Source organism: Pyxicephalus adspersus, chromosome 3 (genome assembly GCF_032062135.1).
Source record: "Pyxicephalus adspersus chromosome 3, UCB_Pads_2.0, whole genome shotgun sequence".
NCBI classification, from domain to species: Eukaryota; Metazoa; Chordata; class Amphibia; order Anura; family Pyxicephalidae; genus Pyxicephalus; species Pyxicephalus adspersus.
In genome coordinates, this window is record NC_092860.1 from 98,015,566 (window position 1) to 98,035,716 (window position 20,151).

General features: G+C 38.2%; 1 protein-coding gene across 1 annotated transcript in view; it reads left to right on the top strand.

Moving 5' to 3' along the window:
• The first annotated feature begins 6 nt into the window (after positions 1-6).
• Positions 7-20,151, top strand: part of FAT4 (FAT atypical cadherin 4) — a 156,733-nt gene continuing 136,588 nt past the window's right edge. The window contains exon 1 of the mRNA XM_072405808.1: positions 7-5,377. Coding sequence (XP_072261909.1) covers positions 245-5,377 — 5,133 coding nt within the window. The 5' untranslated portion in view covers positions 7-244. The remainder of the gene's footprint in view (positions 5,378-20,151) is intronic.

Here is a 20,151-nt window from a genome sequence, read left to right on the forward strand (position 1 = left end):
TCACACAGGACTCTGCATAGGGATCGGTCAGCTTGGGATGTATAGGGACTGCTCCTGATTGTGCACTGCGGAATGCTCTGCTCTATTCTCCTCCTGGATGTACAATTGTGATCCCCATCTCTCCAAGTGTTGGACAAACTCTTCTGCTGATGGAGATAAGTTTTCTCTTGTCTCTCTAACCCCTGGGAATAAAGTGTGCATGGTGTTAGCAGATCTTTTCTGAAAGCAGCTTTCCCTGGGCACCATGATCCTGCTGAGGACCTCATACCTGAGTAAGCTGCCAGGGATGGAGCTCTTAGTAACATTTTTACTTCTATCTCTTCCTGGGACTTTAGGCAGCAACCAACCTCGTCAAATCTTCCAAGTCCTGGAGGAACAGCCACCTGGGACATACGTAGGTACCATAAGCACCAAACCTGGGTTCACTTACCGGCTGAGTGAGTCCCATGCACTTTTTAGAATTAATTCCACTTCTGGATCTATCTATACCACGTCCACCATAGATAGGGAAAGCCTTGCCAGTGATGTAATTAACTTGGTGGTCCTGTCCAGTCAGCCCACATACCCCACTGAAGTTCGTATAACTGTATTGGACATCAATGATAACTCCCCTGTGTTCCCTGAACCATCCATTGTGGTGTCTTTTAAAGAGGACACACAAGGAGGAAGGCAGGTCATCCTGGACACAGCTACAGATTCAGATGCTGGTACCAATGGGGTAGACCATCGTTCTTATCGTATTGTGTCAGGGAACCAGGATGGCCGTTTTAAATTAGGTATCACAGTTAACCCCAGTGGAGATGGTGCTTTTCTGCATTTAATGTCCCAGGGGCCCCTAGATAGAGAGACCACTCCATGTTATTATTTGATTGTAGAAGTGGAAGACAAAGGTTCACCTAAAAGAGTAGGTCACTTACGAGTCAATGTTACTGTGCAAGATATCAATGACAACCCACCTGTATTTAGCAGTTCTCAGTACCAGGCTAAGATTGAAGAAGATGCCCCTGTAGGCTCAAGTGTTCTTAAAGTAGAGGCTTCTGACAGGGATGAGGGGGATAATGCTGCTATTATGTATCAACTAGCAGAAGGAACTCCTTTTCAGATTGATCCAGAAAGTGGGCTTGTTACCATCAGGGAGCCATTGGACTATGAAAGTCGGCGGCAGTATACCCTCAGCATTGAGGCCAGAGACCTGGGCACCCCACCGCTTACTGGCCGCGCAGAGGCTGTCGTTCGCTTGATTGATGTTAATGATAATGACCCTGTAGTAAAATTCCGTTATTTCCCTGCTACATCTCGCTATGCATCAGTGGATGAGAATGCCCAGGTGGGCACAGTGGTGGCTTTACTTACTGTCACTGACTCAGACTCTCCTGCCGCCAATGGTAATGTCACAGTTGCTATCCTAGGAGGCAATGAGCAGCGGCATTTTGAGGTACAAACGTCCAAGGTGCCCAACCTTAGTCTTATCAAAGTAGCTAGTGCGCTTGACCGTGAGCGTATTCCTTCCTATAATTTGACTGTCAGTGTATCAGATCAGGGCCACCCTAGGCCAAGATCTTCAGTAGCCAGCCTTGTGATTTATGTCAATGATATCAATGACCACCCTCCAGTCTTCCAAGAGCCTCAGAGCAAGGTGGATATAAGTGAGGACCTCCCACCTGGATCCTACATCTGTGGAGTTTCAGCTACCGATGGGGATACAGGCCTAAATGCCAACCTCCGTTACTCTATTGTATCTGGAAATACATTGGGATGGTTCTCTATTAGTGAACACAGTGGTTTGGTAACAAGTACATCAATTCTAGACCGTGAAACTGCAGCTCAGTTGCTTCTCAATATCAGTGCAAGGGATCAAGGACCACAACCCAAAACCAGTTTTGCTACTCTTCTTGTTAGCCTTTTGGATGTGAATGACCAGAGACCTGCTTTTACTGGTCTCCAAGCTAGTGATCAGCATTGGCTGTCTTTACCAGAAAACTCTCCCACTGGCACTGAACTGATAACATTAAAGGCTACAGATGGTGACCTTGGAAGCAATGGCACCATACGATTTTATTTTGATTCTGAAAGCCCAAGCCAGTGTCAAGGATTTTTCAGACTAGACCCTTTATCTGGCCAACTTAGTACTCGGGGAGAGTTGGATAGGGAGCAGCAAGAAAACTGCACTTTAGTGGTACTGGCTACTGACCTTGGAACCCCTCCACTTTCTTCCTCTGCCAAGATCACTGTTATCCTTTTAGATGTTAACGACAACAGTCCTGTGTTTTACCCTGTCCAGTACTTTGCCAACATTCAGGAGAATGAACCACCTGCCAGTTTTGTTGTTTCTGTGACTGCTGCTGATCCTGATATGGGCCCAAATGGCACAGTTAAATATTCCATCAGAGCAGGTGATACCTCAAAATTCCAGATTAATCCGGACACAGGAGCCATTTCTACAAAAACTGCCCTGGATAGAGAGGAAAAAACAGCATACCAATTAAAAATTGTGGGAACTGATGGTGGAGGTCTACAATCACACAACCATGCCATAGTTACTATCACTGTTTTGGATACCCAAGACAATCCGCCACTGTTCACCCAGGACACATACAATTTTGTTATGTTTGAAAATGTGGCATTAGGATACAATGTTGGGACTGTCACAGCAACCACTATGGATCTGAATACTAATATAACTTACCTGATAACCACAGGTGACCAAAAAGGAGTGTTTTCCATCGACAAGACCACAGGACTGATTATGACGGCTGGTGTAATAGACAGAGAAGACCAGAGTTATTATCATTTGAAAGTTGTGGCCAGTGGTGGGGCAGTGACCGGGGAAGCATTTGTTAATATCACAGTTAAAGACTTGAATGATAACTCTCCTCACTTTCTACATGCAGTAGAAAGTGTAAATGTGGTAGAAAATTGGAAAGGGGGTCATATCATATTTCAGGCTAAAGCTGTGGATCCAGATGAAGGTGTCAATGGCAGAGTTACTTACAGCCTGAAACAAAACCCATTGGGTTTGTTCCATGTGGATTCTGTTAGTGGTGCAGTGAGCATCACTGGAGCCTTGGATGTCAGTGCTGGATCATACCAAGTAGAAATTCTAGCATCAGACACAGGGGTTCCACAACTCACATCCAGCTTTATATTAACTGTCTCTGTGCATGATGTCAATGACAACCCTCCAATCTTTGATCAGCTTTCCTATGAAGTAACCCTTTTAGAGTCAGAACCAGTAAACTCAAGGTTTTTTAAAATACATGCTTCTGACAAAGATTCTGGAGCAAATGGTGAAATCACCTATCATATTACAGATGGAAATGCAGGAGAGGCTTTTGGAATATTCCCAGATGGGCAGCTGTATGTGAAAAGTGAACTTGACAGAGAGGTTAAAGACGTCTATGTTTTACTTGTAACAGCCTCTGATAGAGCCGTTGAGCCTCTAAGTGCCACTGTAAATGTCACAATATTACTTGAGGATGTCAATGATAATAGGCCACTCTTCAATAGCACTAATTATGTATTCTATTTTGAGGAGGAACAAAAAGGAGGATCGTTTGTGGGTAAAGTCTTTGCCATGGATAGAGACTCTGGTTCTAATGGTGACATCATGTATTCTTTTGAGATTATGCAACCTGACTTTGAATTAAATACAATTACGGGTGATATCACTAGTACCCATCAATTTGACAGAGAGGCTCTTATGAGACAAAGGGGAGCGGCAGCCTTTACACTCAAAGTGGTCTCTACTGATTTAGGATTACCCAAGCCTCTTAAAGACCAGGCTACTGTGCAGATTTTTATAAGAGACATCAATGACAATGTTCCAAAATTCTCCAAAGATCTATATCAAGCCAGTATATCAGAGCTAGCAACAAACATGACCCAAGTGTTAAGGGTTTCTTCTTCGGATGTAGATGAGGGAAATAATGGTTTGATTACCTATTCTATCATTAAAGGGAATGAAGAAAATCGCTTTTCAGTTGACAGTGGCACAGGCCAAGTGACTTTGGTCGGGAAGTTGGACCATGAAGCCACGGCTTCCTATTCTCTTATCATCCAAGCTGTGGACTCTGGGGCAATCCCGTTAAGTTCAACATGCACATTAAGTATTGATGTACTTGATGAAAATGATAACATACCCTCTTTTCCCAGATCAGCTCTATTTGTGGATGTTTTGGAAAATATGAGAGTTGGGGAGTTAGTGGCCTCAGTTGCAGCCACGGACTCTGACTCTGGTGATAATGCTGACATTCATTATAGTATTACAGGAACTAATAACCATGGGACCTTCAGCATCAGTCCCAACACTGGGAGTATATTTCTGGCCAAAAAGCTCGACTTTGAAACACAGTCATTGTTCAAATTAAATATCACAGCTAAGGACAATGGCCGTCCTCCTCGTTCATCCACCATGTCTGTTGTCATACAAGTGAGAGATTTTAATGACAATCCACCCAGTTTCTCTGAAGGAGATATCTTCAAGTCAGTAACAGAGAATATCCCTATTGGTACATCTATTGTGGCTGTAACTGCCACTGATCCCGATGCAGATATTAATGGACAATTAACCTATGCTATCATCCAGCAGAAGCCACGAGGTAACCATTTTGTCATTGATGAGATGCGTGGCACAATTTATACAAATGCAGAAATTGACCGTGAGTTTTCCAATATATTTGAACTGACTGTCAGGGCCAGTGACCTAGCGGTGCCTGTGGAGACCAGGAAATATGCCCTAAAAAATGTTACCATTCTGGTGAGTGATCTTAATGACAATGTCCCCATGTTTGTGTCTCAGAATGCTTTTGCTGCTGATCCTTCCATGGTTATAGGATCTGTGCTCACTACAGTTACAGCTTTTGACCCTGACGAAGGTCCAAATGGGGAAATAGAATATGAAATTATAAATGGGGACACTGAAACTTTCATAGTGGATCGCTACAGTGGGGATTTAAGAATAGCCTCCCCCATGGTACCTTCCCATCTCATATACAATTTAATTGTGGCTGCCACTGATTTAGGACCTGAAAGGAGAAGAACCACAACTGAATTGAACATCATTCTTCAGGGAACTGATGGACCAATTTTTTCTCAGCCAAAGTACATAACTATTGTAAAAGAAGGAGAGCCTGTTGGAACAAATGTATTATCTATTGAGGCATCAAGTACTCGAGGAACAAAGACTGAGGTGGAATACTTTATTGTATCAGTGAAGTGTGAAGGAAAATCTGTTGGACGTCTGTTCACTATAGGGCGCCTTACAGGTGACATTCAGACCGCAGCAGTCCTGGACCGGGAACATGGAGCACGTCTCTACCAGTTGGATGTGTATGCCATTGAGAAAGAAAGCAGTTTTCCCAAAACCCAAAAGGCAGAGGTAAGATTCTTTAACCTTTCTAACATAATGATATACAGTAGAAAAGATGGTACAGCTTTATGGTTAATCAAGTCACAATGTGCTGATTGCAGTACTTTATAGCAACCTGCGTGTGCTAAAAGTAGACTGGCATATGATGAATTTAGATATTTAACATTGTATGGGTACTGCAATTTGGATATTGCTTTGCCTTTCTGAAAAAACAATGTGGACACGTGATTAGACTTATATAATAAGTATCAGTATCATTACCTAACACCTAATTCCTTGTTATCTAACCTCGGCTATAGGCTTGATTGGTAGCCTTGGGTGGCACTTGCACTGATAAATATATGCACGTAGTGGACACCTATAAGTGTAAGGCGTCTTATAATGACTGTGTCTAACCTATCTAGAGCATGAATCTTTATCCTGGAATATTTTAGATTCACTAAAAGCTCAAATTACTTATTGAAATGATGTGTAGTACTCTAATTTATAACATGCAATGTAGGTACAAGGTGTTATTAATTTATTCTGGACAGCTTGGTGAAAGGAAATCTGCTTCTTGATGTGTTTATTTTCTCAGTACACAGTCCTTGACAGGTTGATTGGTATCATGCTGTAACACCCCCAGGATAATAATACAACAATGACAGAAATGGAAATGATTTAAAAAATAAAATATTAGCACTGTGTGATACATGTTTATATTATCCACACGTGTACATGTGTAGGATATCAATGGTTTGATATACTTTAGAAAGTGCTGTGAAAGTTGTCAGTGCTATATAGAACATGATAATAAGTCTATTGATCTGGTGGTTATTGATAATGCTACCTAATACATATTTTATTAATCATGATTGCTGAGCATCAAACCACAAATCTGTCATTTGTTTCTAAAAATAGTGTAATGCAAACTATATCAGGAGGCAATATTTACTTTATCGGCTATTACCACCAAACCACAAATGTCTAGTGGAGAAGAGATTTTTTTGTTCTAGAGGACACACAGAAGTCAGCAACACAGCTATAGTAACAGTTTAAGGAGACCTGAGCAGTAAAGATATGCATACACCTGTAAAGGACCATCATTGATGGCACATTGTCAACCTTTTTTTTTAATAATCAATGTATGTATGTATGTATGGTCTGACTCCAAAGCCATTAAAGGAAAACCTAGTTAGGATGGGACTGAAGATGCCATTAATGCCAAAGATCACATCCACACACATTAGTGGATCTAAAATGAAAATGTGTCTTCCCCTCCAATGTATGGGCCACAGGTACATCTGTGGAATGGAGACATCAAATAAATAAAATAAAATAAATAAATATATAAAAACAACAGAAATGTTTTTTTTAATTATGCCCTCTACTACTAAAGCTTGAAAGTTTGGGCAATACCTGCATTTTCATATGGACAAGAAGTATAGTAACCCATACCAGGTATACCATCAGCAATCCATCATCCATTGGTTCCTTTGGGTTCCTGCCAGATGCACAGCTTTGTAAAATAAGCAATATTCTGGTTTCTGCTATGCAGTATGTTATTCTGTTACAATCCACTGTAATGCCAGTAACCTTTCTTTGTGCTGACTAAACCTCTGGAAAGTTGTGCGGCCTTAAACAAAACATCAGATTAGGTTCTCTGTACTTAGAGAAAACATTTTGAAGCACTCTCTTCTCTAGCTGACGTGTGTTCACCATGCAGGGTTTCACTGCACAAGTTCCAGAGTGAACTTTTCTTACTAAGCATGCTCAGGTTTCAAGCCAATGTTCTGAACCCTTCATGGTTGCAGTAGCCTGTGAAACTTTTTTCTGTTTTTTTTTTTTTTTTTGCTTACAGTCCTACAAGCAAGTTATGGCTTTTACTGGTTAGCTTACCTCAAATGAAAAACAAATGTTTTCCTATTGAAGCATTTTAAGTTTTTCACTTAGAGGCTAAAGTTTAGACACGCTCTGCTCCTTTCCTTACATTTCATAGAAAAATTACATGTTCTGTTTGGGGTTTCCAATTTCATATTGTAATATTTTAAAAACAGGATTATGCTTTATTACCACTGCAAAAATTCTTCATATTAGATTTTTGCTGCCAAAAACTTAGAAGTCTGATTTATTCCTTTTAAAATTAATTATGCTCTTTTATAAATGAATAATAATATCAATAAAGCTGTAGAAGAATATCTGATGTTGAATTATACATTCTAGGAGTAGGCAAAGAAAACAATTATAAGACAACTATTTTGCCAAATATATATATATATTTATTTATATATATATATATATATATATATATTTTTTTTTTTTTTTTTTTGTCCTCCAGGCCATTGTCATACAGATGCCATTCCTTCTTACATACATCAATTGACAGCTCTTACTCTATATACTCTACTTATTATATATTCTGTACATAGAAAAAAATGCTTCATGATGCTGTTGCAATGATCTGTCTCCAATTAAAGATTTCAAAATGGACCTTTTACTAAAACGTCTTGCATTGTATGCCTAGTATAAAGCAAGGAAATGATGAATGTAAACAGTTTCATTGTTGGCATTTTGAATCTGATAATAATTTTTTTTTTGTTATGGCCTGGTGATCCTGTAATCCACGTAGAGAGGTAGAATGCAGCATTGACAGAAAACAGGTAAAGGTATCTGCATCCTGATAGTCTTGCAGAATCAACAATAAATAGCATCTAACTGCAGTGTTCTCCCCAGCCCCTTTTAGCTGGGTGCACCACCTGGGACTTTTCAGTAATCACCAGGCTGTTTTTGTGCGGTTACTAAAAAGCTGGGTCACAATGCAGGGGCCACCATCTGCCTACAGCTTTGTCCCAGCCAGCTCAAAAAAAAATTGGGGAGAATACTGTAACTGAGTTGTCCAATGCATGTCTGTCGTTGTCCCTGCTGATGTGGGTTCTCCTCAGTGCTGCAAATCAAGTCAGGCTCAGTCAGTTGTAGTTTAAGGTTTTAAAGAACTTCTGAAAAGTACAGCAAATTGGAGTTACAGTGCAGGATGCCCAAAACCAATGTTGGTCTCACAATTTGGAGGGGTAGGTATCTTGCCTTCAATCAGTAACTGGTCTGTCTTTCCAAGGTTGTTGAACTAACTTCTGTGCCCTGATGGTCCCTCAAATCAAGGACGTTACTAGTATGCCGATTCCAGACTGCCCCCTAGGTAGTATGCATTTGGGGCTTTAGTATTTAGCTTCTGATAGGAGGTCCAACCTCCCACAGGCTGTTGACCCTATACAGGGCTTGTGGCCTGCTAGGCCCATAGCCTTTTCTAGGCTGGGCCAGATTGCACAGGTCCCTCCTGCTTACTTGCCCATTACTGGACTCTATATTATGGTATTACATTTGTGAAAATGTCATTACCCCAGCCCACTGGCCTTATTTTTTTAAGTTTTCCAAGACTGGAGAGGATAGACTATCGTAAATTAACCTGGGTGATCCAGCAAATTTTAAATACATTTCTTCAAACTCATTTGTTATTAGTTGCCAAATGTTTTCAATCCTCGACTGAATCCATTCCAGGTTTGCTGGATCACCCACGTTCACTTTTCGAGAGCTTTAAAAAAACAAACCCAATGTCTGAACCCTGTAAACCCAATGTCTGAACCCTGTATATAAGTGTGCAAAATGTTCAGGCATGATGAAGTTTCAACTGTTTATGCTGGAAAATATTGTTAACTGCCAGTAGAATCTAATAAGTTTATTACATTTTCCAGCCATTAGCCTTACCATAGAATAATGTATAGGGTTCCTAAAACATGAAAATGTTTGATAGTCAAGTATGTAGCCGCTCTGAAACATTATAGAGTACATGAGACATACACTCACTCTGATGCACTTCATGTGGCTAGCTGGAATGTTTAGGTCATTTTGTAGCTCTGTGCATGAAGCCGGCAATCATTAGTATTATGTTACTATTTGAAACATATGTATAGAACATGTTTATTATGCTTGGTTATTTGTAGCACGTCACCATTTATTATTTATTTATGCAGTAAATACATACCAATTCAAATTCTGCCTTATTCTAAAGAAAGCTCAGTGACACATATACTTTCTGTGGACTTTTTATAAATTGTAGATAAACACAGGGCTATACTGTGGGGAGGGAAGGTATATATAAAGTGCAGACATACTTGTAAGCTTTGCATTTTATTTTACCAGGAACGCTTGACTTTCACAGGTCCATTATGTCAGTGTGAACAAAAGCTCTTTAGTAAAAGCTAAATCTAGCATAAGGATGAATTGCCTTTCATTCCGTTCTGATTTGCAATGTATAAGGGACCGTCTTCTCATTGACTTCTATGTAGAAACACTTAGTAATCTGCTTCCCACACTTTTCACCGAAGCAGAATTCAAACCCTCTGCTGCTTATGTTGTATCCATTAATAAACATTGTCCATTCAGGTATTACCACACTCAGAGAGAGTCATTTTTGGATGAAATATGGCGATTCAACAATTTTCCTTGATTTCTGAAGAACTTTGTAGTCCAAGAGTCCATCTGAATAAACTGATAAATCAGAAAGGGGTTGGTAAAGATTTTAATGCTGCCACTGTATCCTTTTGGGAGATTTCCCCTTACTTCCTATCAGAAACGTATCTAACATTTCTTGTGTAGGTATCAAAGTAAAAGGAACTGTGAGAACATCTCCCAACTAAGTACATATGCAGATCACTTGATATTACAGTATATATTATAGAAAAAAAAAGTTTGTGAACAGACTGTTTAAGTAAGGTCTTGCTCTAACTAGTGGAACTGTACAAAGAATATACATATGTAATATTGCACTAATCAGTTAGATTGTACAATGATTATACTGTTGTACAAAACTGAATATAATAAATTAAAACCATTCATAATCAGGGGCAGGTCAAGGAAGACCTGGGCTTGGTGGAAGTGGGTTGGATGATGCAGAATATGAGACTGAGGACATCTAGTGACAGAAATAAAGTACAGCAAGGAATATTTCTGAAAACAAGTTAACATTGCAGCTGGTTTCATTATTCTATCTTTTAATAGGCAATTTGTTTTATTTTGTAATTTTCCCCTGGAGATCTGCTTTAATCCAAGCTGTATTATTGTATAACGTTACAAGAAGTCCAAACATTTTTAGCTTGGCAGTAAATTTCAGGGCTTCATAAATACCCACCCACTCTCTTCATGTGCATTCATTTTGTCTGATACACTGGCAGCCACAGTTTATGTTTTAATGATACCACTAGACTCTGTAGGCTAACTTCATTAAATTGTACAGTAGACATCACAGAACACCAAACATCATTTATTTTATTACACAAATTAGATTTAAAATGCAGTTTTGTAGACTGTAATAAGCTCTAAGTGCTGTCTAGTAGAATTTTTCTCAAACTATACCGGTACCGCAAGAGATTCTATTTTCTAAATAGCCTTGTTAATGGATTCATCATGTGCGAGACATTTTTGTGTAGACATTTATTGTTTCTCTAACATGTTTACTATGCTTAAATCCTGTTGTACACTTACAGAGGAGTGTCGTCATTATTATACCCTGGGTAAATGGGAAGATGAGCTGATAAGAATGCTTTTCATTATGACTAAGGACTTAGTGTCAGTGATTTTATGTTTGCCCCAGGAACGCAAAACCCATTCAAAGCAAGTCAGAAGAAGGTCATTTGCATTTGGTCCAAGCATCTGGCAATGACTTCTGAATGATCTCAGTAGAGTCCCAAACTGATACAATAGATACAAACCCGTAACCCCTTAAACTTAGCCGGCCCATACACTGATCTTTTATTCCTAAACTATGGTCCACAGGTCAAATCCTGCCTTCGAGGCCTGTTGTCGATGCTGCCCCAATTTGAGATGGCAGGCTGGTAATGTAAAAATACTGGCATATTAAAGGCTGGTATTTTAACATTGATTTCCTGATAGCCAAATAGAAAGCCTCTAATAAATATGAGAATGGTTGGTGCACATTATTGGCTCCTTATTACCTAGCTGCCTCCAGGTCTACAAAAAATGGCCACTGACTTCAGTGATCATTTTCTTTTAGACCTTCTGATATATTTAACTAGCCCTCCAAGTTTTGGGGCCACTGCTTTATCTCTAGCCCATAGAACTGAGTGATGAGAAGTTAGAATTAGTCTTTAATACTGTCCATGGCTCTGCAAGGTAGAGTAGTAACCATCTGCACTTTTCCTGGTAACTATGATGAGTGGTACAGAAAGTGACCCTGGGGGTAGATTCAATTTGAGATGCCTGTCTAGTCTCAACTGTATACATGACAATTCCCCCTTTCTTTATTGAGTATTATTAGCACATCCTAATGTATCTTTGGTATACAACATTAAAGCAACCCTTAACGAATCATGGACAGCAAAAAAAAAAAAAAAAAAGTCAGAGTTTAGCCAATCCCTGTTTTATCCAAAGTAATGTAAAAGGTTTTGGGTATAGAAAGACTCTGAGGTCTCAGAGCTGCTCACATATTCTATGGGAATGTCTGCTTCCTGAAGCATATGCGACACAACTTCCTTTTACTCATTTTGCTCATCTCTATTTGCTGTGTTGAAAATCAGATCAAAGCATTAGAATGTCTGAATGTGAAAGGAAGCAAGGAACCTGCAGAGGGGTTATTTGAATGTATATCTGCTTTAAAAAGAAAAGCAATAAAAGTTATTGTGTATCATGGATCATAAACAATAAATAGGACTTTCCACACCTAATATGTTATTACTTCTACATAGAAGTTTCAAGGGCAAGCTGGCATTTGTAGTTCCATATGTACTTTCAAATTTAAAGACTTTGATATATGAAATATATATTTATATTTTGAAATAAAAAATGGATAAGAGGGTATACACATGGCTTGGTATAATTGTGTAAGAACTTTTGGAAACAGTCCTCCATAGTGCATGGCTGGCTAACTTCTTTAATCCCAATTCTGATCCGATTTTGTTCAAACAAAACATTTAAATGAAAACACTCAGTTATATCATTAATAATCAGATTGGTTGACCTGGACTTTCCTTTCTCCCAGATGACCTAAAGTAACTCTTCTACATCTCTCTGTAAGATATTTTCCTTTGGGTGTACACCGCATGGCTAACCCTATTGTATGCTGTTGTGAATGAGCCCTGTCACTTTCTGTCTAAGCCTAACATGTGTTTTATTCTCTCCCATCTGTTTATCAGCCTGAATGGGATCATATTTGCTAACACTGGGACTAGTCCTAGGCTGCAAATCAGTGACTGTCTGGGGAGGCCTCTAGTACGAGAGTGGCCAGGGCTTCCTTTTATAATAAAATAGAGAACAAGAGGAAACCAAGCTCTTCCTGTTTAATTGTTCACTTCTTTTTATTGTTAAAATCAGAGAATGCCATAATACATACCTATGTGAGAAGGCATGAATCGCTGCTATCTGATCATATTCATCATAGGATATTATGTGATTCTCTCGATCCTCGTACCAAAACAATGCCTCCAATCTGTACGGTTCTACCATATCCAGCTGAGGAGATGTTGCTAGGCAATCCGCTGGTTCCCACTCTGCAGTTCTTGTTGGCACTTTTCTTTAATAAACTTGTCACACATGCTTGAGATGCCATTGCTGATTAATTTCATCCTTGCCATTCAGTATCTGCTTGCTCCTGTGCTGACTACTTTTGTTCCCATAACCTACCTAAAATTACCTAAAGTTATAACATTTTTAATATTGTTTGCTTTGGTTTTGTTTTTTGTTTTTGTGTACTGATATCTCCAAGTACTTTTCTTTCTTCTTTCTTCCATCATTACAGAGAACCATTCTCAGTATGCTATAGGATAGGTGTCCCAATGCAAAGTTTTTCTTGTGCTTGACAATTTGCAAATCATCAAATTCCCATTGACTTTCACTGAGCGGTGCACATGGCAGTTCAGAGGCTATGCTTGACCTTATGGCATTGTGCTGTGTCTATTGGACTCAATTGCCCTGATTTATAAAGATCTCCAAGGCGAGAGAGGATACACTTTCATCAGTGAAGCTGGGCAATCCATCAAACCAGGATTGGATCTGCTCCAGGATTGAAAACATTTGCTAACAAATAGCAAATTGCTTTTCAGAAATCCATTCCTGGCTTACTCAGCTTCACTGATGAAAGTGTATCGTATCCAGTCTTAGAAAGCTTTAATAAATTAGGCCCATTATATCCTGGTCTGGTGCTGATGCTGTGTTTGTGTTGAAGCTTCATTTGAGACGAATTCCTGTGGACATTAACTCTTTTTCTGTTTGTCATACAACCATAACAATTGGTATGGATGCTATAAGATCATAGGCAGTGAAACTGCGGGGATCCATAGCACTGATAGAAAGCCATGTTGGTTGCTTCATGGCATCATGGTGACATGATCAGACTGGGTTAGACTTTGCTATAATCACTGGTATTCCTGTTATTTCTTCCATGGTAGAATTGTCTTACTGTAAGATAAAATGTGCCAGGATCTGAAAACCTCCAATGGTAAAACTGCAAGAAGGAGCAGATAGGTTAACTTCTTCCACCCCTGTCCTATCAAGCATCCCTAATAAAGGCTGAGGTCCCTGTATATAGGCACCACAAGCCTTTCCTGCTCATGCACTAGTATACAGTGCAGATCCATGCGCTTTATCAATATCTGAACAAAGCCATAGTAGAGTTTTGTAAAACTGAGCTATCTCCTCTACTTTAAAGGTAGGTACGTAGGTGGCTTCGGCCTTTTTAAGGAAAATGTAACTTTTGGTCACTTTCGTGCCGACAGTGACACAGACTGATGTTGACTGGTTGATGTTACTAAATACTTTTATTCATTATTTTTTTTTCATTGATATAAATGTGCGTGTGGGATTTACCATGTCATTATGCCAACTGAAAGCCCTCATTCAGCTCAGAATGATACGTCTACTAGCGATTAAGAAACAGCTCCAAGCAAGTTAATAAGATTATTTTAATCCGAAGTAGTGTGAAGCCAACCATGCCACATATGCAATAAAGCAATAAACATGCAAAAACTAATATTAAATCTGACATTATTCAGTCTGACCATCTTTTAGCCTACCTCAGCTGAAAAATGGCTCAGGCTTGTATTCAAAAAATAAAATGTATGGAATTATGCAAAAAAATATGATTTTATAAGACTATCTAATTTCTTGTCTTATTTAACATGTGAAGTAAGTCAAAACTGTGGAGGCCAAGTCTGTATCCCAACAACATATCCCTTTTATTAAGGGCTTATTTTAGGCAGCATGATGGGAAACAAAGAATAAATGTGATTACAGGATGCCTGACATTACAGCATCATTGAAAACTTGCTTAAAATGCTGCATCTGCATTTTTTTCCCTGTGGAAAACGTACATTGCTATGAACGATGCCATTACATGAACTATATTTTCAGCACCTCTTACCATACATGAAAACACAAAAAAACATGTACGTATAATCTTTAGATATGTTCTGGTATGCTGCGTAAGACATTGGCAGCAAGTGTAGTTGCTGAATGGGGAAGACAGAAGTCATGCAATGATTAAAAAAATGATTTTTAAAGGACAACGTCATGTTTGCTAAATAAACGTTAGGCCGCATTAGGAAAACTTTGGCTGCTGTGCAAACAATTAATGAATGCCATCTGATGCCAGCACTTCATTCTGTTATACTGTGTGGTCTCCATACAGCATATTTTTCTCTGCACTTATCCTTCCATGTACCATATTGTTTTTAACTGACCCAGTTCAAACTAAAATTTCCTATTATTTATTAATAGGGTAACTGGAAGGTTTCATTGGATTGCAAGCAGTAGAATTTAAAATGTCTCTGAAAAGACATATATATATATATATATATATATATATATATATATATATTCTTTAATTAAGAAATACATTTCTATAAAAGGAATAAATGTTATTCTATATTTTGTCTTGTGTATAATGTTAGGTTTGTAGATTGCCATTCTCAAGAATTTCCTCACCCTAATATTTACTCTACAGCAGTGTATGTGCGGCTTAACCTGGGAAAGGAAATGCTAAGTCACATGCACCATCGTGCAGTGTTTTCTGTGCCTTTGAAGACCTATTAGAGTGGTGGAAATGAAGTGTAGATGTTTGAATTCATAGTGCTAAGTACAGAGAACAATATGCTGGACCTTTATCACTAACAACCATCTGTGTTCCTTCAGTACGTTACAGGGCTTTGGCAAAGATAGAAACGCTTCCTTCTACACAATGTGATTTTTACCCTACACTTTAGACTTTTCAGTTTGCTGTCCTCTGCTTTTATTAGAGAAGACTCGAGTCATATAAACTTGTAAAATTATTTCTGGCTGGACTTAACAACAAGTTATTGCATCTATTGCATTTATAGTGATAACACATCACTTGTGTTATTGCCAATAGTCTTGGGTCTCAGTTCATATCCCAAAACAATATAGACTTTTGTTAATAACTTTGTGCACTGAGGCACAGAACATGTATAAAGTATGTTTTTATTATTAATCTTGCTGTGCCAAACTTGAAAGGTGATTTTTAAATTTGGTTTTCATGGATTTGTGAACATTGTTGTCTTTTTAAAGAAATGTATTTGGTTTATTTGAACATAATAAATATCTTTATTATGCAACTTTTATCAATCTACTGTAACCAATCAGAATTTAGCTTCCGTTAACTTATAGTTTAGATTCTATAAAGGGTTGCAAGGGGTAGACATAGGACCGTGCAGCATCCTGTGTCCTTTGGGGCCCATCTGCCTTATCCGAACCATTGCTCTGGTATGTAATCAGAAAAGAGTTTTCTGCTACCTGATGCTGCTATTCAGTGCCACCATTATGCAAGGATCTATCAATTTCAGTCTGAATTCCATGCTGCTTTATAGGGCACCCTGATGTGCACGAGGAAGGGGCACAATACCGGGCTTATAGCAGCTAGGCTTTCATGATAGTAGTCCTGGAAGAGGGAAGCCAGAAGTGGCAGTTTAAGGAGGATAGCCCTTCTCTCATGGTCATCACTGCTTAAAATACCCCTAAGCATTATTACCTATAGGGGATTAGATTTTTGGGGTAAATGTCCTATTGGGGCAATGGATAAAAGATAAAAGTTATTTAATACATGATAAGAATAACCTATGTTGGGCGGAGGGTATTTACTACCTGGGGAAAATGTCCTAAATGGAGATAAAGGTTAGAAACCTGAGAAGGGTGTCCTATGAGGATGAACCCGTGAAAAGTGCCTATATGGAGACAGAGGGTATCTACTCCTGGGTTACCTTTCATATAGAAGGATGAAGGAGATTTATACCTAGGAATGTCCCCCCACTCCATGCAGAATGTCACAGGGAATTGTGTTAGGGTGTTAAGGGTAAGGCGACCACTATGATTTAGCACCCCAACTCTGATGATCAGGGAAATATATATATATAAAGTGGGAAAATAGAATATAGGGTGTTACTGGGGAGAGGGGGATGCCATACACCAGGAAAAAGGGGGGGGGGGGGGCAACAATTCAGTTTTGCACACTGTTGGTTGCTTTCAGCATAGCCGGTTCCTGTATCTTCCCTGTATGATTGTTGTTTGACGATTGAATTGATAATTTATTACAAAGAGCAGTGCTGGCAATAACTCATAGTAACCAGTGACTAATACCAGTAGATTTCTTTTGGTTTCTTTGTGTACACATTTGTTATTTTTATTATGCTATGTAAAATAAGCTCATAGGTGTTAACATTTGTTATAATATGTGTCTCACAGTCTCAAACATGTTGCTTCTAAAAATTATTTGGATTCAGCTCAGTAGACGAGGCTCTTGTCTTCGTGAAACCTGAATGGCTACTATTCAGGTTGTGATGGGGAGAGAATACAGAAGTGCAAGGCAGGGCAATAAATTCTTATGTAGGTCTAAACAGCCATAAATTATTTCCTGTAATTTAGCTCTGGTTGACGCCAATTTCTAACCACCCGCTGTGGTGAAAAATCTCCGTTTTCTTCTGTTTTGCTACTGAGCCAGCAATTTACTAAATGAGGTAAACAAAAACTGCTTAATACACAAAATACGCTGGGATCATGTCTGGGTTTACTTTTTATAGTATGACCTTGCTAAAATAATGGTAAGGTAAAATAAACAGGCCTTGCTAAATAAATAGGCATTACTATTTTAAACATTTAGGGTACTCATGGAGACATGGTTTTATGAGGTTATCTACAGTCCTTCTATGAGAACTGTTTTCTTATGCTTTACAAGTTTTATAGTATAGATTTTACCATAAACATGATATGGCCTCCCAACTTGCATTTAAGTGCCACTAATTATATACTTCTCAATGTACTGCTAGCAGAGCTGTCTAGATGGTGTAAGATAACTCTGATATATTTCTATGGTGTATAATTTGAAAATTTGCCCACAAGCTTACTGTAGACATTATACAGAAGTCATTAGCAAATTTTGCAGACTCTGAAATATTTGTATATCTTGGTTTCAGATAGAGTTATGGTGGCCATCAGTACCATGCGGTCCAATGGTATATTGGCTGGGAATCTACCAAGGATAGCAAGTGTAATAAATGCACCTTTTTTATTTTGATAATAAGGGAATTCTTAGTGTGGGAAATTCTTTTCATTCTTAGGCCCTATTTCTGCTATGGTTGTGGACAAAGCCACTCTCAATGGTGTGTATTGGACCAGGACATCCCATTTATTAGGATGGACAAATATGCACATCAGAATGCATCAGAAAAATCATGCATCCTGCACATAATAGTGTGGTGCTGCATATTACTCGGCAGTGCATTGATAAGGTATGTTTGGGGTACCATCAAGAATGAATTAAAACCCAACACTGTAATTGGTGTGTTGCTGTGCTTTGCATTAATGCATTTGTGCATTATGTTTCCTTTGTGGCAAAGGGCACTTAGTCCTAATCTCCTTATGTCATATCAACATTTGCTCAAAGGTTTATGTCCACCGATTATCTACTGTGATCATAATTTATATTACAAAAACTATATTAAAAACTGTGAGCTACAGTTCATCCACTGTTTACAGACCTAAATAGCTAAATCTGAAAATTACACACACAAGCAGAGAAGTTATCATCGCAGTGACACATACCTCAACAAAGTCATAGGTTCCTATTAGACACAGTGAACTTTAAAGTGACCAGAGTTTGCTGTGCTGTCTCTTTAGTTCTAAAAAAATGTATCAATAAATTATTCCATAAAAACAGTTTATTTGTAGCATAATTTTTCTTTCTTAAAGAAAGCAATGCTAACATTCATGCTGTGAATAAAAAACAGATTTAAAAAACCTTTGATAGATTAACATTTCCAGGAGAAAATGCTGCTACATACCCTCTCTACTATGTGTTACATTTTCAAAAGCCTATGCATTTGGCCTCATGAAACCTTTACATAATGTATGCATATAAAAAATATTTTACAAACTTGTTATTTGTAATTATTTTCTTTCAAATTAGTAGCCTCAATTTCCCTTTATTGTCTTCATTTATAGCTTTGGCATCTTACTTCAGTTTTATTAAACCTTCTAATTATGCCATTTTTTCACACTAGCTGCACAGAGAATAAAATATTGGCATCAGAAAATCTACTTTGTGTTTGAATTATTCTTTAATCAGTTGTGTTTAATTATTACCAGCCATATTTCATTATTTATTTTGTGCGTTCAGCAAAAGATATCTGTTAAAAGTATCAGCCAGGACACCGGCCAAATAATGTTCATCTACAATATTAACTTTCAGCAGATTTGTTCCAGTTTGAGAAAGATTTTCTTACCATATGAAAAGTGAGGGAATATAATCTTGCAAGGTACTCCCCAGCTATATATATTTTACAAACACTACATTGTACTTTTATATTGATACTCGGTGTTATATTTCTATCAAATAGTTTTAAGATGTTTCCTTTCCTATGTAATGGTAAGCTTAACGTTTGAAACGCAATATGTGTGATCCTTAAACTTTGTTATTGAATAATAAATATTCAGCTTTACTAAAAATTCAGATTTACTGAGCCGTATTAAAGAAAAAGTATACTTTTACTCAGATGCAACCCATTACATACATACATTGTGTGTAGAATAAAAGCCTCCGTTGTCCCCCCCTGGGACTGGTGCAGAGTTTGCCGTCTCTGGAATCCTGTACTTTTCTAGTACACCCTAATAATAGAAGTGTACACCTATTTCATGCTAAAGAAGGAGAAGTTTCTAGCTAACTGGCTTATAGGGAATAATGGCCCATTTTTATTTAGCATCTTGCCTCTTCCACACAAACTTACACATTTATTTTGTTCTTTATTTTTATACTGTTATGTAAATAGATGGGAATAGCAGTGTAATAGAATAGAGCAAAAAAACAGCACTTAGCTTTTTGAGATCCCCTGCAAATGTGGCTCCTAATGGAAGTATTGGCTGGAGGTGTTTTTTTTTTTTTTTTATGGGGGGGGGGGGTAAAATATAACTGTAACTGTTTTAAAGGTTACACCTTAAGGAACAAACATTTAGGTGATAGTAATTGACTTTTTTGATTGATATTATAATGATAAATTAAATGCATGTTATAAACTCATCAGATTAGGCAGGAATAAAGATAATGTATGCATTAATCATTAGTGAACTGATGCCAATGTAGTAAAGAAATACATTCAAAAGTTCTGTATGACCTTTGGGTGGACTTTGGTGTGACCCTCCTACAATTCATGTCCAATCAGCACATTACAAATCAGGAAATGCCCTAATGAAAATAATTCAGTGTTGATTATGGGAATTGCAGGCTTCTCTTTGAAGAA